The sequence below is a fragment of the Nomascus leucogenys genome, chromosome 6 (assembly GCF_006542625.1).
Source record: "Nomascus leucogenys isolate Asia chromosome 6, Asia_NLE_v1, whole genome shotgun sequence".
Classification (NCBI taxonomy): Eukaryota; Metazoa; Chordata; class Mammalia; order Primates; family Hylobatidae; genus Nomascus; species Nomascus leucogenys.
In genome coordinates, this window is record NC_044386.1 from 58,953,976 (window position 1) to 58,979,124 (window position 25,149).

The following is a 25,149-nucleotide window of genomic DNA, read 5'->3' on the forward strand; positions in this document are numbered from 1 at the left end:
AGTAAGCAGAGGAGCTAGGAGGCTCAGTCTCCACTCCATTACATTCAGGTAAACGGCCCCTCCCGTTGTACATGACCCATTTATTCTTGATGTCTTTTACAGCAACAACTATTCCTCTGCCTTCCTTTTATGTCTTGGAAAGTATCTGAGCCATTCTTATGCTCAAGAAATAGCAATAGGCATGATTAAAGGGGGTTCAAGATTTTGTTTTTTGTGTGTTTTTCATTGTTCTCTTCTAGGTGATAGGTGAGTGTATGATTGGAAGCCATTCAGGCATGCTATGGCTGATATCTAAATGTGAGACAACAAAACACAAGGGGACCAGCCATATACATGCCTTTATTTAGATCAGCTTTTTTCAAAATGCAGCCAAACTTACGAGTTGGACGGCCCAAAGTAACCAGCCCTATTCCACTGAGTTAGTTTACCCCACAGCAGGCCTCTCCTAAAATAACCAGGCAGAACCCAGTGCTGGTTTGGTTCCTGGCCCATGGTGGGACAGTGTGAAGGTGATGGAGGGCTCTAGCACAAGGAGGTGCTGAGTGCCACCGGCAGGGGCTTTTGCAGACAGCCTAGAGCAAGGTAAGCAGGAGCACTCGCTTCAGAATCGAGGCCGCTTGGACCAGAGGCAGGCACGTTCCTCCACATGGCAAAGGGACAAGGGTTTGTTCTTCCTACCTCATTGCTTTACTGAAGGGTCAGGCTAGGCATGACCGATCAAGGATGGGTAGGGGGTAAAATGGAGGAGGAACATGACTGATGAGGTGCCTGGAAGCCTATAGGGGTGTAGCTGCTGGGTCCTTTGAGGTAAGTGGCTTTGGAAATAGAGGGTGAAACTGAAATCCTGAGTGATCTTGCATGGCTTTGGATGAGGCCTGGTTCAGGCATACATGGTGAGCTGCAGCCACTGAAAGAAGTCCCAAGATCAGAATGTAGATCAGAAAAGAGTGACCCCCGCCCTAGGAATCTTATGGGGCAAGAGGAAAGGGAACAGTCTCAGCAGGTCAGATCCCCAGAAGAGTTTCCAAGAAGCAGTGGCTTACTGTTTCCTTTCTCCTAGATCTTCCCTAAGAAGGTGCATGTTTTCCCGCATCAAGTGACTGGGGGAGCAGAGGTCCTTTGGGGCCTCAAGCGCATGTGTCCTGGGAGCCCGCTGAGCCTCCCTCCATGTTCTGTTCCTGTCCCTTCCCTCCACCACTGTGTGGAAATGAGGAGCACACCCTGGGTCCATTCCGCCCCGTTGACCCCTCCACCTTGAGTTTTAATGTGTAGGGGTAATGTGCTGTGCCTATGCTTTACCTCCAGAACGTTGAGTTTGATGATACCATCTCCATCCTTGTCAAATGCATGAAAAGCTCCTGTGAAAGAATGCACAGGCCAGAGGCCAGTTACAGGCGCACTCTGCCTCTACTGCTGTAACTTCCCCTCAGAGGGCCATGTGCCCAGTGCTGTCCCTCATCAGCACAAAGATCTGCAGGCAGAGAATCACCAGTAACCCTCCCTTTGCCATCCCATTCTGGGCCTAAAGAGGGCATTGGCCCTTGTTCAGCCTGGATGGAGCAGACTGGAGATTATCAGGTGAGATGCCTGTTGCCACAACTGCCCCTGCAAGAGAGCAGAGGGCAGCCCCCCTCCCCCACTTACTGAACATGCCCTCCAGCCTGACGAAGCAGCAGATGAAACTGTCGAAGTCGATGTTCATGTGTTTGTCTGCGTACCGCATGGTAATGATGTCGTAGAGCTGGTTGTTAAGGTGGAATCCTGTGGAGGGGACCATGTTAGAGGTGGATGTGGAGCTGGAGGCCTTGGGCATGCCTTCTGTTTTCCCTGCCTCTCGGCCACTCTGTGACCTGGGAAAGGAAAGTGAGAAGCCCTTTCCCTCTCCTTTCTCTAGTGGGGCCCTAGTAGCCTAGTCCCCTCCCATTCCTGCTCCCACCGCCTCAGGTCCACATCCCTGCCACCCCTTCCTTCTCAGCAACCTGCGTCGTTGACTGCATTTCGCATCTCGTAGCTGTTGATGGTGCCGGACTGGTCTGTGTCATAGTGTTTGAAAATTTTCTGGCAATAGAAAATTTGAGGATGGAGGTTACACACTGAATCTCCAAATCAACCCCATTCTTGACTCCCACACTTCATTTTTTCTTCCCACCTGCCAGGCCTTAATCTTGTTCCAGAGGTGGTGGAACTCCTGCAGGTTGAGCTTTCCAGAGCCATCTGTCTGGAGGAGGGAGGTCAGGGCTACACAGCACACAGCACACAGCAAAATCCCCCTGGATTTGGAGGGAGGGTCTAGGAGACTCCGCTTGGGCTGTCCTACCCACTGCCCTGTTGTGGTATTTAACCCTCCCCTCCACTCCGCCACCAGTCAGAAACTGCACCTACTCTATAACGCAGGGAGCCGCTCTCCTAAGGACCACTTTTGCTTGGGCAGGATCCCAGGCCTGAGAGAAGCACAGGGTTTAGGGCAGTTACAACCCAACGTCCTCCACTTCTGCCTCTAACAACCCCTTTCAGAGGAGTATCCAAGATGTTCTGAATCAGGGTCTCCTTAAGTTTCCCTGGGCACAAATTAGGGCCCTTTGCCTGACTGGGCACCCTGTATGTTGCCTTGGCCCCTGTGGGCTGATGACAGGGTCAGGAAGGGGTGGCAGGAAGGATACATCCATGAGCGCAATCATGCTACGGCAAGACTCCAGTGTGAACCCATGTGTCTTCAGGTCCTTGTCTGGGGGAATGGAGACGAGTGAGGAGCTGCTTTCAGACAACGGGACTCCCCAGCCACCCCACCCCCATTTGGTTTGAGCAACTCACGTTTGTTCACGACTGTGTTAAGGACCTTCTTGAGCTCATCTGCACAGATCTCCATGTCCTGAAGAGGAAGGGAGAGGAGGGTCATGGTTCAGGAGAACAGCAGCTCCTGGCGCAGACACTTTGCAAAACAAATTCCTGTCGGTGCTATTATGTCATGGGAAGCTGGAGCTCTTCTGAGGAAGACGGGCGGCCAGATACTGCACCTCAGCTATCGGGACCACCATGGGCAGCTCAGAGCAAAAAGCCCTCTGAACCCCCCAGCAGTCCAAAACTCAAGGGCTTGTGGATTTGCGTGCTACACACACATCCCCTGGCTCCACCAAAGTCCAAAATGACCTCTACCAAACAATAATGAAATAATTGGTAATCTGAGCAGTTAATCCAGGAGAGAAGGAAGCCCCTGTGGGCGTCCTGGGCTTGGAGGTACTCACATCTCCTGCTATCTGCTTGAAAATGTTCTGGAATTGTTGCTGTTCCTCACTTTCCTGGTCAGAGCTGCGAGGCTGTGGCTGTGGAGGCACAAAGGAAAACTGGTTCACAGGGGTCAGAGGTGCACAGGCCTGTGAGGCAAGCTCCTCTGGGCCAAGGGAGCCAAGTGCCTAAAATGGCCGGAGGTGGCAGCAGGAGCTGGGGACAGGGGCAAATGCAGACCTGGTGAGCTGGAGTGAGACACATCGAGGCCTCAGGGACTCTTCACACCTCTCCAGCCCTGACGCCCCCAGCCAAAGGAGATGTGGCGGCCATGCAGACACAGCCTCCTCCCCGCCACCCGTCCCCACCCGCAAGAGCCCCCTCCACCATCCCAGGCCTGACCATTCCAACTAAAGGTGCCCGCAGGTCAAAGAAGGTCTGACCGTTCTGATTCCTCCAGCCACCCTGTCATCAAGGCCAAGTCCGCAGAGAACCTCCCCTAGGCCCCACTGCATGAGGCCCCGGATAGAAGAGGGGCTCCCAGATAGAAGAGGGGCCCTGGATAGAAGAGGGGCCCCCGCACAGAAGAGGGGCCCTGGATTGGTCTGGAGATTTTTGCCTCTAAGGCTCACCTCCGCTAAGCTCCCACTCCAATGTAACACCCTCCCGTGAGCTCTAGAGGACCCCATTTCTGATGTCAGCCCCACTTTTCTGTTCCTATTCTTTATCCCCCATTGTGAAATGCTCAAGGCCACCAGGAGACAAGAGTTGCGCCTCCGCTCTCAAGCTGGTTCTGTCTCAGCCTTTGCCTCCCCTTCTCTCTATCCTGGCTGGATCAGCTCCATGGGAGGCTCAGCCTGCCAGTCCACTCCTAGAATGGAACCCCCATCCTGGGATAGTCACCCAAGCAGCAGCCCAAATTTCAGGGGAACTTGCTGAGAGAAAAGATCAGTGGGACAAATTCAAACCTCCAGATGTTCGAGACAAACTCCTGGGAAGCCTCCAGCCCCTGTGTATCCCAAGCGCATAGGAAGCCCCTGTAGCGTGCTGGCCACCCCACCCATGCCATGTGCCCAGACACCTGTGAGGACTGCTTTTGCTTATCAGGGCTTGTTTTGCCTTTGCCCTCCTCTGACTCCTGGTCCACACCCAGCTCCTTGTTGCTGTTTGCTCTGTCCGAAACGAAGATGATGGGCTGGAGAGAGGAGGGAAGGAGGGAGGAGGCAGGAAGGAAGGGAGGATTACAGTCTGAACAGGCACACTGAGGCAGCACCTCTCTTGGAGCAGCTTTATCCAGAGAGAAGAGGAAAAGAATAGGCGGGAGCTCTTCAACCTCGGTTCAAGCTCTATCTCTGCCACTGACAAGCCGTATGACTTCAGTTCTTTATCTTTTCATACCCACTCCATCCCTCCTCGTGGTAGAATATTGAGAGCTCAGCATGTGAAATGCTAAGAATGCTAAAAGCAGCATGATCTAATGCAGTGATTGTCAAGTATTTTGTAGACTTTTTTTCCAGATGGAAACACTGTTCAAATTAAATTTCCTGCAGAAACATGGTGTTTATAAAAACACGAGCTTCTCTGATTAACGAGAACAGAGCTCTTTGCCCTCAGCACCCCACATCACCATGGCAGCTACTGAGGCACCTCAAAGGAACCTCTACGACTCTGCAAAGTATAGATTGAAAAAGGACACGGATTAGTGGCATGGTCAGTGGGTGAGCCATCAGAACACTGGGCTGGAATCTCAGCCCTGCCCCTCATATAAGAAATATCCTCTCTGGCCGGGTACAGTGGCTCACGCCTGTAATCCGAGCACTTTGGGAGGCCGAGGCAGGCAGATCACAAGGTCAGGAGATCGAGACCATCCTGGCTAACTGGGTGAAACCCCATCTCTACTAAAGATACAAAAAAATTATCTGGGTGTGGTGGCGGGCACCTGTAGTCCCAGCTACTTGGGAGGCTGAGGCAGGAAAATGGCGTGAACGTGGGAGGCAGAGCTCACAGCGAGCCGAGATCAAGCCACTGCACTCCAGCCTGGGCAACAGAGCGAGACTCTGTCTCAAAAAAAACCAAAAAGAAATATCCTCTCTAGCCTCAGTTTACTCATCCTTTAATGGCAAAATCTGCTTTCCCTCCTCATGGGGCTCTTGTGGGTATCAAATGAGATACTGAATGCAAAATCATACTGCAAAAACATTTAAGATGCTACATAAACAAGGGATATTTTCAAGACAGACACGCTCGTGCAAGTGACAAGGATATGAAAAGGACAGAGAGCGGCTGCTGCGTGGCGCCAACACTGTGGGTGCGGTGCACCTGTAGGGAAAGCCGGGCGAAGGCAAGGCTGTGGGGATTGAGGCTGCAATGCAGAGAATAATGGGGCAGGCAGAGCCTCTCGGAGCAGAAAAGCAGCCCTCCGGGACTCAGGCGCCATTGCCCTTCCATGCTGCTCATCTAGAACAGCTCAAGCAGATAGACCCGTGGAAATGGCTCCCCAGCTTTGGCTCCCAGCAGGCCCCGGAGGCCTTGGCTTGCTCTGCCTTCTAAGCAGTGTCTTGCTCAAGCAGCTGAAGCTTGTGGGGATCCCAGAGCAAATGGAGGTCACAGTCTGAGGGGGTATGTGTAGGATGGATATGGTGTGGCCATGGAGCATCCCTGCCAGGCACACACTGGCAGGCCTGAGTGTGGGTCTGGACAACACAGGCCTTGAAGTGTAGGGGACTGGCACCAGAGAAAGAGGGCAAGAAACACAGGTTTTAGAGTAAACAGATATGGTTTCCAGTTCCATTTTCCCCACTCATTAGTTCTGTTCCTTGGGCAAGTTCACTTCTTTGAGTCTATCTCACCTGTGAAAGGGGAAAAATAAGAGCACCTACTTTGTAGATACTGTTATAATTGGGGGAAGAAAAAGAGAGAGAGAGATTGACCCCAAGTACAGTGCCTGGAATGTGGTAGTGCCTGATGAGTGTCAGCTCTGGTCCGTGCCAGCACCAGTATCCGGAGGACCCCTGTGATGGATCCATCACCACCAGGCACCACCAGAAATGCTAGCACCAAATCTGATGGTGTATGATGGCCTCTTGCGGTTCAGGACACGGACTCTGGACCCAGACTGCCTGGCTCTAAGTACTGGCTCTGCCACTCCCTGGCTGTGTGGCCTTGGGCAAGTTAGTCAAGTCTGTACCTTTTCTCCCTCTGAAAATGGGGATAGTTATAGTACTAATCCCATAGGGCTGTTGTGAGGATGGAATTAATCATGGAAAGCACCTAGAAGAGTGCTTGGCACGTAGCCTTCCCCCAGCAAATCATAGCTGTCATTACTGCACGCTCAGCCCCAGCAGGAGCTCAGGGAAGGAGGGGGAGGAAGAGGCAAGTCTGGTGCATGCACGCTTATGAGCTCACATGCACATGCACACATTCACACGCATGCACATACACACATGCATGAGTGCACACACTTCATGCTGTCTACCCACACACCTACCTTGGTTTTTTTCTTTTTCTGCATAAGAAAAGGAAACAGTAAATGCAGAATAAGTGAAAAGCAAGTTCTCAGAACCGCCAGTGGCATTTGGCTTCCCTGTATCCTGGTCTTTAGCTTGGGGTGGGGCTCCAGGGTCCAGAAATCTGAATCACATGGAGCCAAAAAGGGGCATGGAGGGTGAAGGGAGAAGAGAATTCTTCCTTCTCCTCCATGCCCAGACACCAGTGACTGCTCTGGCTTTGTTTTTATAATCTACTCTTACTGCATATAGCAAGGAAAAAGATCTTCTGGGTAAGGTTTTCTTTCTTCCTTTTTTAAAAAATGAAATGGGCAGCCAGGCACTCTGGCTCATGCCTGTAATCCCAGCACTTTGGGAGGCCAAGGTGGGTGGATTATCTGAGGTCAGGAGCTCAGGACCAGCCTGGCCAACATGGTGAAACCCCGTCTCGACTAAAAAATACAAAAATTAGCCAAGCGTGGTGGTGGGCACCTGTAATCTCAGCTACTCAGGAGGCTGAGGCAGGAGAATTGCTTGAACCCCAGAGGCGGAGGTTGCAGTGAGCCGAGATCATGCCATTGCACTCCAGCCTGGGCGACAGGAGTGAAACTCTGTCTCAAAAATAAATAAATAATTAATTAATTAAAAAATGAAATTGGTTACCAAAACACCAAAAACATGGCTCGCTCAAACTGACCTGACAATGGATTTTCACTTATAGAATATTTTTTTAAAATCTTTGAGCAAGCATTTAACATAGGGAGATTTTCTTTGGTAAAAGCTGCAGCTCTGGCAGGCTGCCCTGGGCCTGTAATCCCTGCTGCAACTGTCAGCTGAGCCAAGGGTCCTGCTCCCTGCGTCTTCCAGATTGCCCCAGGCCCCAGCATTCCTGTTGACCGTCGACACTGGAGCCAAATGTCGGTTGAGAACTGCAGGCAACTGTGTCAGTGCAGGGACATCAAAACCCCTGCACCTGCCTGCTCTACTCAGGTGACGTGCCAGCTCCCATAAGCTTTTGAGTTTGCAGGTCCTGATCAATACTGCACACCGATGACCAGCATCCAGATGACCAGAACAGACCCCCACACACCTACCACTAAAATCAATCGCCTGTGATCATTGAGAAGGCACTTGGAGACCTGGCACTGGCACAGGGTCAGGATTATGACCATGACTATCACTGCCCAGAAGACAGTTCAGAGGGGCATTTGTCCTCCCATTGGCATATGTCATCCCCACAGCGCACAAAGGACTGTCAACTGACTACAGCCCAAAGCCCCAAGGCAGTCACAAGACTCCTCAACACACAGAGCCCAACACACAGCACTCTGTGCTTCGGACTTTGGGGTTCTCACTGCCTGGGGCTGGCCTCAGCGTGAAGGTGCGGAAAAACCTAAGTCTGGAGTCAGAGAGTCTGAATGTGAGTTCCAACCCTGCCACTTACTGAGCTCTGTGAACTCAGAGAAGTCATTCAACCCCATTAAGCCTCTGCTTCCTTTCTTGAATACCAGGGATTATAACCCCGTCTACCTCTCAGAAACCTTGCAAGTATCGCGATGACACATGCGAAAAGTACCTTGTAAGGTGTAAAGTGTGAAAAAGCACCTCTGTTTGAGTGCCCATGCTGTGCCAGACACTTCACATACATCATCTCATTGATGAAGCCTCACAAAAGCCTTACAAGGCACATTATTATTCCCGTTTTACCGAGTAGGAAACTGAGTGAGAGGGATTATAGGAATTGTCCAGGTCACCCCGCTGGTAAGTGGAGGATCCAGGTGTTGACACCAGGCCCGGCACCAGCTTACTTTCTTTTCTCTACGTGTGAAATCCAATGTTATCCAGTGTTCACTGCGGCTCTTGTCATCCCTTCCTGTGGCCTTGTTCCCTCCCTCTGATTGTTCAAATTGCTTCTCCTTTCCAGGACCTTCTTCCATATTTCCCAGCCCCTGAACTGCCTCAATGGCCCCTGGTGCAAAAGGCCCATTACTTCCGGCCATGCCAAGCAGGATTTGCAGTGTCATGGAGGGACTGCTCAGCACCGCCCAGACTCCCATTCCCTCTGCCAGTGCTCACTCTCTCCTGCACCATCTGTCCCCTGCATGGTCAGGGAAGGGGACCCTCTGGACTTTTCACACAGAAGATCTAAACCACTCACCACTGGCCGATCCACGGAGATTGTATTTTCAACTTCCCTGTGAGGAACACAGACATGTGGGGTCTCAGTGTCACCAGAAGCAAGCAGGAGGCCCGTGGAGGGTTTGCTCTGGTGCACGGCTTCCCGGCAGCCAAGCCAGAACCAGCCTCTAGAGAACCCTTGGAACACCCCCAACCCCAGGAACCAGCCCCATGTCAGCACCATCCCCAACAGCCAAGCCCAGGCACACAGGTTCTTGTTGGTATTGCTCAGAGCCCCCCAAAGGCATGACCCAGCCACCTACCCATGGACCTGGTGCATCTTCCAAGGACAGAGATCAGAGTAGCAGGGGCTATGAGCTCGTCTGTGGTGGCCAGGGACAGGATGTGGCTTTCCTGGCCATGCTAACCTAAAATTTCAAGCATCCCCAACACCTCCTATCCCTGTTCCCTACTTTATTTTGGCTCCATATTGCCTCTCCAAATCTAACATGCTACATATGTTTTTCCTATCCATTATTGTCTCATGTTAGAATATTAAGCTCCATGAAGGCAGGGGTTTCTTTCTGTTTACTTCACTACTCTATCCCTAGTGCCTAGGAGAGTGCCTGGAACATAGTAGGTGCTCAATAAATATCTGCAGAATGGATGAATGAATGAATGGGGGTAATGTGGCCAGTAGCTCAGGAGCAGCAGAAGGACCCCTAGAGGAGATGTGTCTAGCTGCCTCATGCCTTCAACCTCTGGAGTGGGCCATGTGAGCTTTTAGAAACAGGTGAGAAAGCTGGGCCAGCACTCACTCGGAGAGGTTCCTCTTTTCAGAGAAGACCCGGAGGATGAATTCCCCCTCCTGGTGGGGCTCATAGGTGGAGGGCACGATGACGTACTCGCTGGGAGGCAGGCGGAAGCGCTGGGACACCTCCCGCATGTTGATGTAGGTTTTGCTCCTGGCCTTGGAGGCATTGTACAGGAAGAAGTCCTTCTGCAGGTGCTGCTTGTTCCCATGCATCTGACAGATGGGAGAGCCCAGGGCACATGAGCCCCTCGGGAGGGACGCCCTGTCCTGCCACAGCCACCTCCAAGGGTCCCTTCCCAACTCCCTGGTCACCCATGTCACAGTCTCAACCTCCCTACTTCCGACTCCCAAGGCTTAAATAGCCTCCCTACCTCACTTCCTCTTCCTTTTCTGTTGTGATTCAGAGTGAATGGCAAGTGTGTCATCCCGACACTCAGGGACACTTACCAGAACAGCTGCTCCTCAGCTCCAAAGCCCCTCAGGCTGGAAGGACCCCCCAGGAGGCCTAGAGGACTTGGCTGGGTTCTGAGGGAAGTGATTCCTCCATCCCAAGCGGGCAGCCACCCTCAGAATGCGTCTGTGTGACTGTGTGTGTGGCTGTGAGCGTGGAGGAGGGTGAGTGTGCAAAGGCATGTGTGTGACGTGCAGAGTGTGGTGTGAGGGAGAAAGTACACATCCTGGGGGTGGTAGTCATGGGTCATGCAATGCCCTGAGGCACCTGCTCTGCAGTGGAAATAACGCAGGCAAGGCCCTCTCCTATCACAGTCCTGCCCACAAACCCCACCAGGAAGCTTCTCGACAAGCCACAGACAGACTCGGGGCCCCCTGGGTAGTGCTGCACACAACTGCTGGCCGCTGCTGCTGCTATACCTCTTTGGGAACCTTGAGGAGAAACAGAAAGGAAGATGCTTCAGATCTGAATGTGGATGAGGGGCCTGCGGAAGGGAATGCCAGCAACTGTGCCCGCATGTGGAAGCCTGACCCCCAGGCACCTGTCCTGCCAGGCCTGCTCCACTGCCTCTCCAATGCCCCCCCCCACCCGGTATTTTTTGCTTGTTACAAACACAAGTGGGCCTGACACCAGGAGCTCTGTAGGTCACTGGGTATTGAGGAAGCCAGAGGACCCCTCTAGAAGCCCCTGGAAGCGTCCTTGCTGGGAAAGTATGTTTCCTGGGCTGGAGCCAAACAGGACTGCACACCTCGTAGATAGCGAAGCCAATGGTGAAGAGACTGGCCCCTAGCTTCCGGTCCTTCCGCCGGTTCTTCTGCATCAGGGCCACCAGGAAGCTGCAAATCACCTCCGAGTCATCAGGGTCATCGTCCTCCTCCAGGAGCTTCAGACGGTACTGAGGGTTGGTCCAGAAAGTATCTGCACCCCCAGAAAGGAAGCACGCATTCAGAGCTGCCTCTCAGAGGGCAGGAAGGGGATGAGACAGAGGGAACCATTTATTTCTATTCCCTGCATCTAGGTGCTTAGGAAATATCAACAGAAAACAAGATTCAGGCATTTGTCTAATGATTTGGGAGCGGGGGTGGGGGGGCCGCTACCTTTATTCAGATGGAGCTGTACTGATTGGATGTGTGGCTTTTCCTTCCTCTCTGAGCTTTCATTCTCAGTCTTTGCTGATGATTTTGTTTTCCTTACCTGCCCCTTAAGCGCTGTTGGTGACTAGAATCTGGTCCTGGGCCTCTTCTCCTCTCACCTCACCCTTCCTGCCTCCCTAGGCAATCTTTCTTACTTCTGCTTTTTAACTGCCCCCTACACGCTCATGATGCCTGAGCCATATATCCCAGCCTCAATCTCTCTCACTTTTTTTTTTTTTTTGAGACGGAGTCTGGCTCTGTTTCCCACACTAGAGTGCAGTGGTGCGGTCTTGGCTCACTGCAGCCTCCGCCTCCTGGGTTCAAGCGATTCTTCTGACTGAGCCTCCCAAGTAGCTGGGATTACAGGCACCCACCACCATCCCCGGTTAATTTTTGTATTTTTAGTAGAGACGGGTTTTCACTATGTTAGCCAAGCTGGTCTTGAACTCCTGACCACAGGTGATCCGCCTGCCTCAGCCTCCCAAAGTGCTGAGATTACAGGCATGAGCCACCGCGCCTGGCCTCTTCTTTCCTTTATTCCTCAAATATTTTTTGAGTTCTTGTCATATCACCAAGTGCTATCTAATATGTGCATGCAATACTCTATTACAAATCGTTACTGGGATACTCTACAGGAACCTCAAACTTTCCATGTCCCAAGCTAAATTCCTTTCCCTATAACCCCACAATCAACTCCACCAAAAACAAACAACATGCTGATATTTTTCTCGTGTGTCTTTTTCATTTTTTTTGAGGCAGGGTCTCACTCCATCACCCATGCAGGAGTGCAGTGGCATGATCATGGTTCATTGTAGCCTCAACTTCCCGAGCTCAAGCAATCCTCCCACCTCATTTTTTTAATTTTTTGTAAAGATGAGTTCTCACTATGTTGTCTATGCTGGTCTTGAACTCCTGGGCTCAAGTGATGCTCCTGGCTCTGCCTCCCAAAGTGCTGGGATTATAGGCGTGAGCCACCCGCCCGGTCTTCTTGTGTGTCTTATGTTGCAATGTTGTGAGGTCCCCAACTGGGAATCTTGACATCATTCTTCTTCCTTCCCTGCATCACCCAATATGCTCTCCCTAAATCTGCTCTCTCCTCTCCATCTCTGCTGCTACTGACTTGGTCTAGGTTTTCATCATCTCTGACTTGAACTATTGCAGCAGCTGCTAATTTGGTTCTCCAATACTGCCCTTACTGTTACTGACACAGTACTCACACTCCCTGACTTAGGATGGTTCAGCTACAATTTTTTAACTTTACAATGTGAAAGTGATGCACATTCAGTAGAAACTGGATTTCGAGTGCCCGTACAACCATTCTGTTTTTCACTTTTAGTACAGTATTAAGTAAGTTACATGAGATATTCAACACTTTATTGTAAAATAGGCTTTGTGTTAGATGATTTTGCCCAACTTTAGGCTAAGGTCAGTGTTCCGAGCATGTTTAAGGTAGGCCAGGCTAAGCTATGATGTTTGGTGGGTTAGGCATATTAAATGCACTTTCAACTTAGGGTATTTTGAAAGATGGACGGGCTTATCTGGACATAACCTCATCGTAAGTCAAGCAGCATCTGCATTGTTCCCACAGTTTCCTGCTTCAAAGTTGCTACCAGCTCCCTATTGCAAACTTCTCAGCATGGTGGTTTCCTTCTCAGTAAAACAGGGAAGGTTTAATAAGATAGTGGACGTCTGGAACAGAGAGACTTAATAAGCACTAGTTAGCCTTCTTCTGCCTGGAACTTGTTCGGCTTAGACCCTCCCTGCATCAAGAGCATCTCCCACCTGGGAAGTTGCGGCAGCCTCCGGCAGAGCAACCCCGTACCCAGCGGCCCTCATTCACAGACACCGTCCAGGTCTGAAGCTTGTCAGACTGCAGAGCATCGGCCGTGAGGTTGCAGATCTCCAACTTTGTGAAATGGTAGATGAAATCCTCATAGGACATCCTGAGAGGTTGGAAGAAGAAAGAGACCCATATGGGAGCAGGTGAGAAGGGCTGGGAATGGAAGACCCCAGGACTAACACAGCACAATAATAAAATAGTTCACAGGAGCTTGGTCAGGGTCCCAGAGGAGCCTGTCTTTCCTTTTTAGGGCAAACGCTGTCACTTCTGATGTATCTACTCCAAACCATCATCTTTTCTAACAATGATTCAAAAATGAGCCAGGCCCAGAAAGATAAACGTCGCATGCTCTCACTCGTATATGAGAGCTAAAACAAAGCGTATGTCATGGAAGTAGGGAGCAGACCGTGGTTACCAGAGGCTGGGAAGGGAAGGAGAGGGGAGGATGAAAAGAGGGTGGCTAATGGATACAAAAATACAGTTAGATAGAAGAAATAAGCTCCAGTGCTCACCTGGGTGCTGTGGCTCACGCCTGTAATCCCAGCACTTTAGGAGGCTGAGGCGGGTGGATCACCTGAGGCTAGGAGTTCGAGACCAGCCTGGCCAACATGGTGAAACCCCATCTCTACTGAAAATACAAAAATTAGCTGAGCGTTATGGTGGGCACTTGTAATCCTAGTTACTTGGGAGGCTGAGGCAGGAGAATCACTTGCACCCAGGAGGCGGAGGTTGCAGTGAGCCGACATTGCGCCATTGCACGCCAGCCTGGGCGACAGAGTGAGACTCTGTCTCAAAAAAAAAAAAAAAAAAAAAGCTCTAATGCTCAATAGCACAGTAAGACAAACATCGCTAAACAAGAATTTATAGTACAGTGTGTGTGTATATACACACACACATATATACACAGACGTGTGCGTGTGTATATATATGTGTGTATATATACATCTGTGTGTGTGTGTGTGTATATATATATATATACTTTTTTTTTTTTTTGAGACAGAGTCTTGCTCTGTTGCCCAGGCTAGAGTGCAGTGGCATGATCTTGGCTCACTGCAACCTCCACCTCCTGAGGTCAAGGGATTCTCCTGCTTCAGCCACCTGAGCAGCTGGGGTTACAGGTGCACACCACCACACCTGGCTAATTTTTGTATTTTTGTAGAGATGGGGTTTCACCATGTTGACCAGGCTGGTCGTGAACTCCTGACCTCAAGTGATCTGCCCACCTCAGCCTCCCAAGGTGCTGGGATTACAGGCATGAGCCACCATGCCCAGCCTATAGTATCTTTCAAAATAACTAGAGGAAAAGAATTGTAATGTTCTCAACATAAAGAAAAGATACATATTTGAGATGATGGTATCTCAATTACCCTAATTTGATCATTACACATTGTATATGTGTATCAAAATATGATATGTACCCCCAAAATATATATAGCTATGATATATCCATAAAAAATAGAGGGCCAGGTGTGGTGGCTTACATCTGTAATCCCAGCACTTTTTTTTTTCAAGACAGTGTCTTGCTCTGTTGCCCAGGATGGACTGCAGCGATGCATAGTTCACTGTAGCCTCAACCTCCTGGGCTCAAGTGACCCCCTACTTCAGCCTCCCTAGTAGCTGGGACTACAGGCACACACCACCACACCTGGCTAATTTTAAAATTTTTTGTAGAGTTGGGGTCCCATATGTTGCCCAGGCCCACATTCCAGCATTTTGGGAGGCCAAGGTGGGAGGACCGCTTGAGCCCAGGAGTTTGAGACCAGCCCGAGCAATATAGCAAGGCCCGTCTCTATTTTAGTTTTTAAATAAATTAAAAAATAAAGTAATAAAAACACAAAAAACCCTTCCCTTGACATTATACTAAGACAACATTTTTTTTTTTTTCCAAGACAGAGTCTCTCTCTCTGTCGCCAAGGCTGGAGTGCAGTGGTGCAATTTGGGCTCACTGTAACCTCTGCCTCCCAGGTTCAAGTGATTCTCCTGCCTCAGCCTCCCCAGCAGCTAGTACTACAGGCGCACGCTGCCACGCCCCGCTAATTTTTTTGTATTTTTAGTAGAGATGGGGTTTCACCATGTTAGCCAGGATGGTCTCGATTTCCTGACCTCGTGATCCGTTTGCCTCGGCCTCCCAAAGTGCTGGGATTACAGGTGTGAGCCACCGCGCGCGGCTTAAGCAAACAATTTTAAGGGTGATGAGCATCATAAGTTCATCCCAGTCCTCGGGGAACTTAGGGGGCTCTCCTTAAGTTGAGACTTGAAAATTCTCCTTAAGCTGAGACTTGAAGCCTGAATAGAAACCACCTGAGAGAGGGTGAGGTTGACGTTGGAAGATCAGGGTAAGTGGAGCTTCCTAGGCTCAGAAAAGAATTGTGCTAAGGCCAGGGTGCCTGTGGCTGGAATAGATGTGTGGCGGAGGGGCACACGGGAGGCAAGAGCCATGTCATGTTGGCCGGGTCCTGGGCTCAGTTGTCCCTGTGGCCTGGAAGTCTCCTCTCAGAACCTCATCCTTGCTGGGCCTTGGGCTGGAGGAGAACACAGCCCAGATCTCCTAAGGGCTGGAATCTGATAACCTCGGCTGGGGACTGAGGTCTGAGATTTCCCCTCTCTTCCCCACCCTTACCCTTCTGGGTCTTCCTGGGTTCTGGACTCACCAGAACTCTCCATCCTCAGTGACCTGGTGCTGCAGACGGGCCTTCTCATCTTTGTCCACAAAGCTCCAGTCCTTCCAACTGGTGGGAAAATGGAGGAATTAAGGAAGGAGGAAGAAGGGAAGGCCTGATGTAGGTTGGGACAGGAGGTATCAGAGAAATACAAAGAGTTGCAGCTGCTGTGAACCACCAAAATGCTGACTTCATCTGTTACCCTCAGTGTGAAACCCAATAGCAATGACTTCTCACATTCTGAAGACTGAGCCTAAACTCCTTAAATGGGCTGGTGAGGGCTTGATCCTTCTCCTCATCATACTTTAAAGGTTAAGAATTGAGTTCTGGGCTGGTCGCAATGGCTCACACCTGTAATCCCAGCACTTTCGGAGGCTGAGGTGGGCGGATCACAAGGTCAGGAGTTAGAAACCAGCCTGGCCAATGTGGTGAAACCCCGTCCTATTAAAAATACAAAAATTAGCTGGGCGTGGTGGCGGGCACCTATAGTCCCAGCTACTCACTCAGGAGGCTGAGGCAGAAGAATCGCTTGAACCCGGGAGGCGGAGGTTGCAGTGAGCCGAGATTGTGCCACTGCACTCCAGCCTGGGTGACAGAGCGAGACTCCGTCTCAAAAAAAAAAAATTGGGTTCTGGACATAGACGAACTGGGAGTTCCGTTTAATAATAGTGCTAGCTATGCAACCTTGGGCAGGTCACTTAACCTCTGTCAGACTCTGCTTCCTCAATTGCAAAAGGAAAATGATTATGTCACCTGTTCACAGGGCTGGGATGGGCAGATGCAATAATGCATGCAAAGCTGTTAACATAGTGTCTGTCATATAATAAGAAACTCTAATTTACTAAGGAAAAAGGCCAAGTCTGTAAACATCTCCTTTCCTGTGCCGGGAAACAACCCAGCATTGTGTTTCTAAAGACTGGGCAGTTTTCACACTCTCTCCCTCTCCTCACTATGGGGGCAATAAAGTGCACGTGTGTTTCAGGCTCACTGAGGAGAATTCAACTAAACTGGGTGCTCCCTGGAAAGGTAAGGGGTTGAGGAAGCGCTTGGAGTCAGTCAGAGAGCACTGCAGGGGACATGGAGATTCCTGAGACCAGAAGGAGGGATGCAGCAGAGGGAATCTCCTTGAGTCAACAGCGTTGGGTCCACTTGTCTCCAGCCCCTGTGATGGCAGCGTCATGGTAAGCAGGGTAGGGCCGCACACCAAGCTCTGAGGCTGGAGAACACAGCAAGGGTCCCTGCAGGTGACTTGGGCCAGTGAAGCAGACAACTGAGGAGTCACTGAGGGCCTTCCCAGAGCACAGAGCACAGTTCCAGTGTCACTCCCTCCAGGTAACCTTTCTCTATACGCCTCCCCTCCCACCCAAACTAGGTGCGGAGGCCCCCTCTTTGTGATCCTTACTGTGGCACTGATCTCAATTATTAGTGTGTGCTTGCCTGTCCTTCCCCGGACCTTAAACCCACAGGCACAGGGCCCATGTGTCTGTGTTCATTTCTACATTTCTACATCCCCAGGCGGGTAGCCTAGGGCCTGGCAGAAGTCAGCACTGAGGAAGTAAGGATAGGTGTTGTGTGGATAGGTGAAGGAAGGCATGTGAATGTCTGCAGGAGGCGGTCAGGACACGAGGATCAGCCCCTAATCACAGTGTATCAAGGGAGGCTGTGGGTTCACAGAATATCCCCAGTGCCTTGACTTGTGCGTCCTATGTAGTAGGTGCCCAAGAAACATTTGCTAAACGAATGACTGAACGAACCAGTAATTACGTGCTGGGCTAAGAAGTACCCAGCAGTATATAAGTACAGGTGCCGAGGGGCCCAGACTGCCTGGGTGTGGTCCTTCTCCTCTACTGAGTCCTGCCATCCTCCTCTCGAAATAAGAGGAGCTTATGGCTCATTCAGTAATGAATTGCCTCTCATTCAGTGGAGGTAATCAGGAACCAGTGGGACCATGGAGGTTTTGCAAATGTGCTGGAGCCTTCATAATAACTTCGCATGTTTGTTATTTTTGTTGCCCCCAGTCTATTCCTTTCAGTGATAAGCAGTAAAATTCTTTCAAAGGGCCCTTGTGCCTTTATACAGGGACAGCACGGGTAAGGGAAACTTAGCAATGGCTCAGCACTTGCCAAAAACAGTCCCATTTACTCCTCATATCAGCCCACAAGGTAAGTGCTAATAATACTGTTCCCATTTCACAGGAAAGGCAAGACAAGACTCCAAGAAGGGGAGCCACTTGTCTAGCCCAGACCCCTGCATTCATACGCTTTTCCTGCCTGGACCTTCCCCCACGCTTTCTGGAATCCTTCCTTTCCAGCCAATGGTTGTCAGCAACCTCTCTGGGTCCCCAGCACCCTGCTTCCACTCCTGGCCCTTCCCTGGAGCCAACACCTGTGCCCCTCTTCTCTGCGGATCATTGGTTTTGAGGGTGATTTTATACCAAGCATCTTCAATACTGTCATGGCTCAGTTCCCAACACAGCCTTGTCCCGGGCCCTGTTCCCCGCCACCGCCAATCCCGTGGGGTCCCCTCACCTACCTATCACTCCAAGAACCGTTCCACTCCACCTGGCCCCAGGGATTCCGCAGCCGCACCAGCTTCACTTTCTCACCTTTGAACAGGACCTTAAGCACAGAGAAAGAGCTCTCATGCTTTGCAGCCTGTCTGGAAAGGGAATCTTCTGTCTTGCTGAGGGCTGGGACGGGGCTGGGGGGCAAATCCCTTACTCGAGGGTGTTCTGCCTGGCTCTGGCCAAGGAGATTAATCAGAAGTGTGCTGGGGAATGGCAGGGGGTGGGTCAGACCTTTCCTCCTGAGTCTGCCTAACTTAGGGCTTGGCCATCTCCTCTCTATCTTCTAAGAGGCAATTTTCTCAGGAACATCCTGCCATTATGAGCTTCGGGGGAGGAGGTGGGGCATAAACAGTAGGGCCCTGCTAACACATATAAATTAGGTGTCTTCATATAAATTAGAAAAAAGGCCCCTGCTGGCCAGGCATGGTGGCTCACGCCTGTAATCCCAGCACTTTGGGAGGCTGAGGCAGGCGGATCACGAGGTCAGGAGTTCGAGACCAGCCTGATCAACATGGAGAAACCCCCATCTCTACTAAAAATACAAAAATTAGCTGGGCATGGTGGCACACGTCTGTAATCCCAGCTACTCAGGCTGAAGCAGGAGAATCGCTAGAATCCAGGAGGCGGACGTTGTAGTGAGCCGAGACTGTGCCATTGCACTCCAGCCTGGGCAACAGAGTGAGACTCCGTCTCAAAAAAAAAAAAAAAGAAAGACAAAAGGCCCCTGCTGACTGAGGAACTACAAACAAGCAGACTTCTTCCAGTCTACTGCAATGGGCTGATGCAGGCAACTGCCCCTCTCAGCCCATCCCTCTGTACAGGGCACAACCTGCCCAACTGTGTACAACAGGTCTTACAGTATTCCTGTCTCAGATATGGCCCAGGAAAGCCCAGAAGTCCCAGAAGGAGCAAAACAGAACAGTCAGCCTCTCGTATCCATGGCTTCGGCATATAACCAATCGTGGATCAAAAATACTCAAAAAAAGAAAAAATAATAATACAACAATAGAATACCGAAAAAACCCCAATGCAGTATAATAACTATTTACACAGCATTTCCATTGTGTTAGGTATCATAAGTAATCCAGAGATGACTTAAAGTTATACGGGAGGATGTGCATAGGTTATATGCAAATACTACTCCATTTTACAGAAGGGACTTGAGCATCTGCACATTTTGTTACCGTTAGGGCTTCTGGAACCAGTCCCCGTGGCTACCCAGAGACAACTGTAGCTATCTGAACATGAGAGAACAGGAAGCTCAAGAACACATGAAACCAACTTTGTAAAAGCAAAGTTAAGTGATATTTCAATTTGTTCATTGGAAATGTTGGAAAAATTGCCATCTTTAGCACAAAAAGCAAAGATAAACTGTGCACCAACTGTGGCAGGATCCACCTCTACCAGTTTCACAGGCCCCTCTGCTCCCAGGCATGGCTTGGACCTTGAACTGAATGTCCTGATCGGAGGCAAGCTCTGCAGACAGGGAAGGGGCCCCAACATCTAAGTCCTGACTTCAGGAGGTTAACCCAGGAGGGTGCCCTTGCCCCACCAAGCCCCACCAGGCTCACCTCATCCAGCCCCGTGACAGAGTAGGCGTGACCTCTGACCAGCCCGCAGGCCATTCTTGTCTCATACTGAACCGGAATGATTGTCTGTAGAGCAGTAACCAGAGAACCCATTAGGGGCGGGGGAACAGAAGTTCTGCTGCTTGGAGGCAAAGTTCATACTAGTTCATTTTCCGGGCTCTGTGAAGACACAGACCACTCTCCTCCCTGAAAGTGTGCCTCACGACCACGAACAGACCTTCACTGGCCCTTTAAGAGTGTCAAGAGACACAGCTCCAGGCAAGCTGGTCTCCCTGAGAAGGCTCCGTCCTGACCATCAGAGAGCAATGTGGATTCTGGGATGTGGGGTGGGTAACAGCGTCCCTGCCCCTCCTTTCTGGACCCCTTAGTATCCTTCAAAGGAGGAAGGGGTAGAGTTGGAGGCTGCCTTGGGCTTCAGGATTCCCCTTCCCCTGAGGCCATCCAGGGTTGACTATTCCTAGAAGGAAAAGGGGTTAAGTGACACATATAAGTCTAGCTTTTGGCTGGGCGCGGTGGCTCATGCCTATAATCCCAGCACTTTGGGAGGCCGAGGCGGGTGGATCACCTGAGGTCGGGAGTTTAAGACCAGCCTGACCAATATGGAGACACCCTGTCTCTACTAAAAATACAAAATTAGCTGGGCATGGTGGTGCATGCCTGTAATCCCAGCTACTCGGGAGGCTGAGGCAGGAGAAGCACTTGAACCCGGGAGGCGGAGGTTGCGGTGAGCCGAGATCGTGCCATTGCACTCCAGCCGGGGCGACAAGAGTGAACTCCGTCTCAAAAAAAAAAAAAAAAAAAAAAGTCTAGCTTTTTCTTTTTTTCTTTCTTTTTTTTTTTGTTTTTTGTTTTTTTTGAGACAGAGTCTTGCTCTGTCCCCCAGGCTGGAGTGCAGTGGCATGATCTTGGCTCACTGCAACCTCTGCCTCCCGTGTTCCAGTGAGTCTCCTGCCTCAGCCTCCCGAGTAGCTGGGATTACAGGCATGTGCCACCAGGCCCAGCTAATTTTTTGTATTTTTAGTAGAAACGGGGTTTCACCATGTTAGCCAGGCTGGTCTCGAACTCCTGACCTCAGGTGATCCACCTCCCTCAGCCTCCCAAAGTGCTGGGATTACAGGCATGAGCCACTGCACCCGACCAAGTCTAGCCTTTTTCTTTACATCCCCTCACCTCCTCCACACCCACCTAGAACATAATGTTCAAGAAATCAAGAGTCCCAGTGCCCAGGGAGAGAATTCTAAGAAGGCCCGAGGAAATCCCTGCTGAGACATGACCATGCCTAAGGGGTAGCTTTTCCATTTGCAGAAATTTCCAAGTTGCAGCCATGGGTGATCCTTGGCAGAAGGGCAGGATCACTAAAGTCCTATGAGCCCTGATAGGCTCTCTATGGCTTCCATGTACCTACTAACGTAACAGCTTTAAAAGGAGCTTCCCAGAGCCTTGCTAGGTTGCGGAATTCCTAGAGCCTTTTTCAGGGTGAGGGGTATGGGTGGAGCCAGGGCTTTTGGCATCTCAGCCTCTCCCAGATCTCAGTCTCTTCCAGATCTCAGTCCTCATGATCCAGATCATGTTGAATAGACTGGGAGGGGGCGGAAGACTCATTAATCCTTAGTTGTAGACTTGGGAAGCTGCTTGAAATGACTCTTCTGTCATTACCTAAGCATATCATTCAACCCAGCAATTCTACTGCTGGGAATCTGTCCTATGGAAGTCACCATGGATGTATACAAAGATGTATCTATTGGGATGTTCATTATAGCATTTTAAAATAGTAGCAAAACAAAACAAAACAAAGAAAAAAAAGAACTCAACTTTCCAATAATAGGGTATTGGGTAAATAAATTATAACACATCTGTGTGTTTGAATATTGTGTAGCTACTAAAAAATGTTACAGGAGAATACTTTGGGCACATTAAGAATATCAAACTAGGCCGGGTGCGGTGGCTCACACCTGTAATCCCAGCACCTTGGGAGGCTGAGGCAGGTGGATCACTTGAGGTCAGGAGTTCGAGACCATTGCAGCCAACATGGTGAAACCCCATCTCTACTAAAAATACAAAAATTAGCCAGGTGTGGTGTTGTGTGCCTGTAATCCCAGCTATGTCGGGAGGCTGAGGCAGGAGAATTAGTTTAACTTTGGAGGCAGAGGTTGCAGTGAGCCAAGATGGCACCACTGCGCTCCAGCCTAGGGAATAGAGCAAGTTATTTCAACCCAGACCCTTGGGAGGTGCCAGGTGGGCGTGTGTGGGTAAGGCCCTGGCTGCTGAGGGGAGTCTGACACTAATAGGGCAGGGTCATGTGGGTTGGAGGGATGGTCAGTCCTGGTAATTGGAGGCGTACACACCCGGGTCGGTCTTTCATCTGAGCCTCTGGGGTCGAGGTCTGAGTCCTGGAGCAGCGAGTTATCCATATTCCTCACCATCCGTGCAATCAACTCCCCCATGTTCAGACCAGAAGGAGAGGTTCCATAGGTCATGTTTGTGCCATCCTGAGGCCCGACGGAGAATGTAGGGAACAACCCAGGAGAGGGAGAGAACAAACACAGAAGGGTGGAAAGGGAAGGAGAGAGGAGGAAGAGATGGGACAGACAAAGGGAGAGAGGAAAGATCAACAGAGTACAAATGGAGGAAAGACAGAGAAAAGTGATACAGAAAAAAAAGTTCATCCATGGTGTTGTGTGCTAACTGACCTTCCAAGCTGTCCATCGGGCGTGTTGGGAGAGGAAGGGGCAGGAATTCAGCTTGGGCCCCATCCTCCCCAATGGAAACCACTAAGATTATCATATCAATATACTGAGCAGCCCTCAGGGAAGGCATGCCCCCTGAAGGAGGCCTGGCTATGGGCGGCCATCTCCCTACCCTTGGCTCCTGTCTCAGTTCATAGCATTTCTTTGCACTGAAAGGCGCTGCAGGCTTAGCTTCTCCCAGGTAACAACACAAAGCCCACGTCTCAAGTGGGGGGTGTGGTGAAAGCCCAGTGACTGGGAGGCTTTCTTAGGGAAATGGTGGGCTCAGGTCCACAGCCAAGTATGTGGCCAGCTTAATGGGAGCGTGCTGAGACTGAGGAGCACCAGCAAGGGAGTCCTCCAGGGACACAGGCCTCTGGACTCATTTCCACTGACATTCTAGGGCTTGAAATGTCCTTGACCAGTGTCTTTATTGAAAATCCCGAAGAACTGTTCTCCCTTGAGAAATTCCCAGTCCTCAAAGTTGAGAGCCAGTTCCGGCTTCCTCAAACAAAACATTCGCTCTGTCTCACACAAAAGCTCTATGCTGCCCTTCATTGGGTAAAAGGCTTCCTGACACTTGGAGCTCCCCGCCCTGTGCCCCACATCCCAGACTTACATCAATGGAGCAGCCCATGAGGGAACCTCTCTCGATGGCTTTCTTCATGATCTTGTACATGTCACTAGGAGCATCCCTGATCTCAAAAAACTCTGTCACCCCTCCTGTGAAGTCCTCCATGGCCTCTGTGGTATTCCCACCTTTCAGAGCTTCGTAGGAACCATGGAGCCTTAGAGAGAGGATGAAGACCAATTTGGGGTCACAGAGTTCCAGGAAACAAAACCCAGGTACCACTGCCACCAGAACTTTACCTCTTGGATGCTGTGATGTTCTTTCATCAATTCCACATTAACCCTATGAGCTCATGGGATGGAAACAATGATTCTCTTTCTTCATAATGAAGAAACTGAGCTCAAGAGGCTAAGTGACCCACCCAAGACCACAGAGAGCCAGAAGCACTGGGATTGAAACCCAGCTATCCCCATTTCCTGAGAGCTCTTTCCACTACATCCTGAACGTTGAGGAAGGGCTGCATTAAAGCCATTAGCAGCTGCCAGTGTGGTGGCTCACACTGGCAATCCCAGCACTTCGGGAGGCCAAAGCTGGTGGATTGCACGAGCCCAAGAGTTCAAGACCAGTTTGGGCAACATGGCAAAACCTTGTCTCTACAAAAAATACAAAAATTAACTGGGCATGGTGATGCCCACATGTAGTCCCAGCTACTTGGGAGGCTGAGGTGGGAGGAGCACCTTGAACCCAGGAGGTCAATGGTGCAGTGAGCCGTGACTGCACCACTGCACTCCAGCCTGCATTACAGAGTGAGACCTTGTTTCAAAAAAATTTTTAAAATCCGTTATTAGCATCTGGGGTGGAACTTTTAAGTTGAGAGACAACATGGCTTTATAAAACTGCTATAAGCACATGAGGTTGAGCCAAGCAAGACCCTGGGATCTGATCTCCAGAGATACAATGCTCTAATCCAAGACTTGCAATGCCACCATGGAGGCGCAATGAAAGAACTCGCTATGGTAAGCTAAAGCTAAAGGTCTTCTATGCAAATCTTCATTTCTACTCTTAAATTTAATGTTTTTAGTTAGAGCTGTTGTTGCCTGGAACTGATCTCTAACTTTGGGTCACAGTTGGACTTGCACGCCCACACATATGCATGTATAGAGGCACATGCCTCTTCCTGTGAGTGAGGCCTTGGCTGGATTTTGCAACCCACTTTCTCACCTCTAGCCCCACCTCACATTCTAAAGCGTTGCTTACTTAGCATAAGCCTTCTCCAGCAGAGCGCTCCAGAACTCATTGCGGTGGTTGGACTTGGTGAAAACCAGTTGATTGTTGTATGTTGGCAGGCAGTCATCAATAACCACGTCCACCCACTCTCCATAGCGCCAGAACTGCACAGAAGCGTCATGCACAGAGTCACATACTCAAAGTACTGTTAGGAAATGTGTCCTTCCTCCACATTCCTTAGAGGGTTCTTGACTCCCAAAGCAGCATCATTTCCTGGACTCTGCATCTGGGTGCCTGTTCATCCTATTCTGGGTTTGGGGTGTGTGAATCTGTCTCTAACTGGACTGGGTGCTTTTTGAGGGCTGGAAGTGAGTTACATACACTTCATGTCTTCCACAGAGTCCAGCCCAGTAATGGGTAAAGTAGGTGCTCCATGAGTGTCTTAGGATGTAAGATTTTCATTCTCCTGCTCAGCAGGTCTGGGGCAGGGCCTGGGTGTCGGCACTCTCAGGTGCCCCCAGCTGATTCAATGTGGCCAGGATTGGGAACTATGCAGTGAAGGCACTGTACTGATTTAGGTATTTCTTGATGCCAAACTGAAGAACAGGGATTGAAATGGAGGAACAAAGTGACCCAGAATCTATTCTAGCTGTAGCAGGAACATTGTCCAATCATTTCAAGTTTGGATGTTGTTCTTTTTTGAATGAATCAGTTTGAACTGAAGAGGGCCAAATGCGGTTTAGTCTC

General features: G+C 50.3%; 1 protein-coding gene across 4 annotated transcripts in view; it reads right to left on the bottom strand.

The window, feature by feature from the left end:
- Nucleotides 1-318: 318 nt before the first annotated feature.
- Nucleotides 319-25,149, bottom strand: part of CAPN3 (calpain 3) — a 58,454-nt gene continuing 33,623 nt past the window's right edge. Inside the window, exons 4-24 of one of the 4 annotated variants that reach the window (XM_030814247.1) lie at nucleotides 24,433-24,566; nucleotides 23,224-23,392; nucleotides 22,224-22,367; nucleotides 19,861-19,944; nucleotides 18,256-18,341; nucleotides 15,715-15,792; nucleotides 13,006-13,166; nucleotides 10,839-11,008; nucleotides 10,510-10,521; nucleotides 9,644-9,852; nucleotides 8,866-8,902; nucleotides 6,710-6,727; nucleotides 4,304-4,417; nucleotides 3,243-3,320; nucleotides 2,812-2,869; nucleotides 2,661-2,725; nucleotides 2,150-2,218; nucleotides 1,980-2,058; nucleotides 1,645-1,761; nucleotides 1,300-1,358; nucleotides 320-907 (exon numbers count right to left, since the gene is read on the bottom strand). In XM_030814247.1, the coding sequence (XP_030670107.1) occupies nucleotides 881-907; nucleotides 1,300-1,358; nucleotides 1,645-1,761; nucleotides 1,980-2,058; nucleotides 2,150-2,218; nucleotides 2,661-2,725; nucleotides 2,812-2,869; nucleotides 3,243-3,320; nucleotides 4,304-4,417; nucleotides 6,710-6,727; nucleotides 8,866-8,902; nucleotides 9,644-9,852; nucleotides 10,510-10,521; nucleotides 10,839-11,008; nucleotides 13,006-13,166; nucleotides 15,715-15,792; nucleotides 18,256-18,341; nucleotides 19,861-19,944; nucleotides 22,224-22,367; nucleotides 23,224-23,392; nucleotides 24,433-24,566 (1,968 nt within the window). In that variant the 3' untranslated portion in view covers nucleotides 320-880. The other 3 variants (XM_030814248.1, XM_003266767.4, XM_030814246.1) reach the window with 3 other exon arrangements.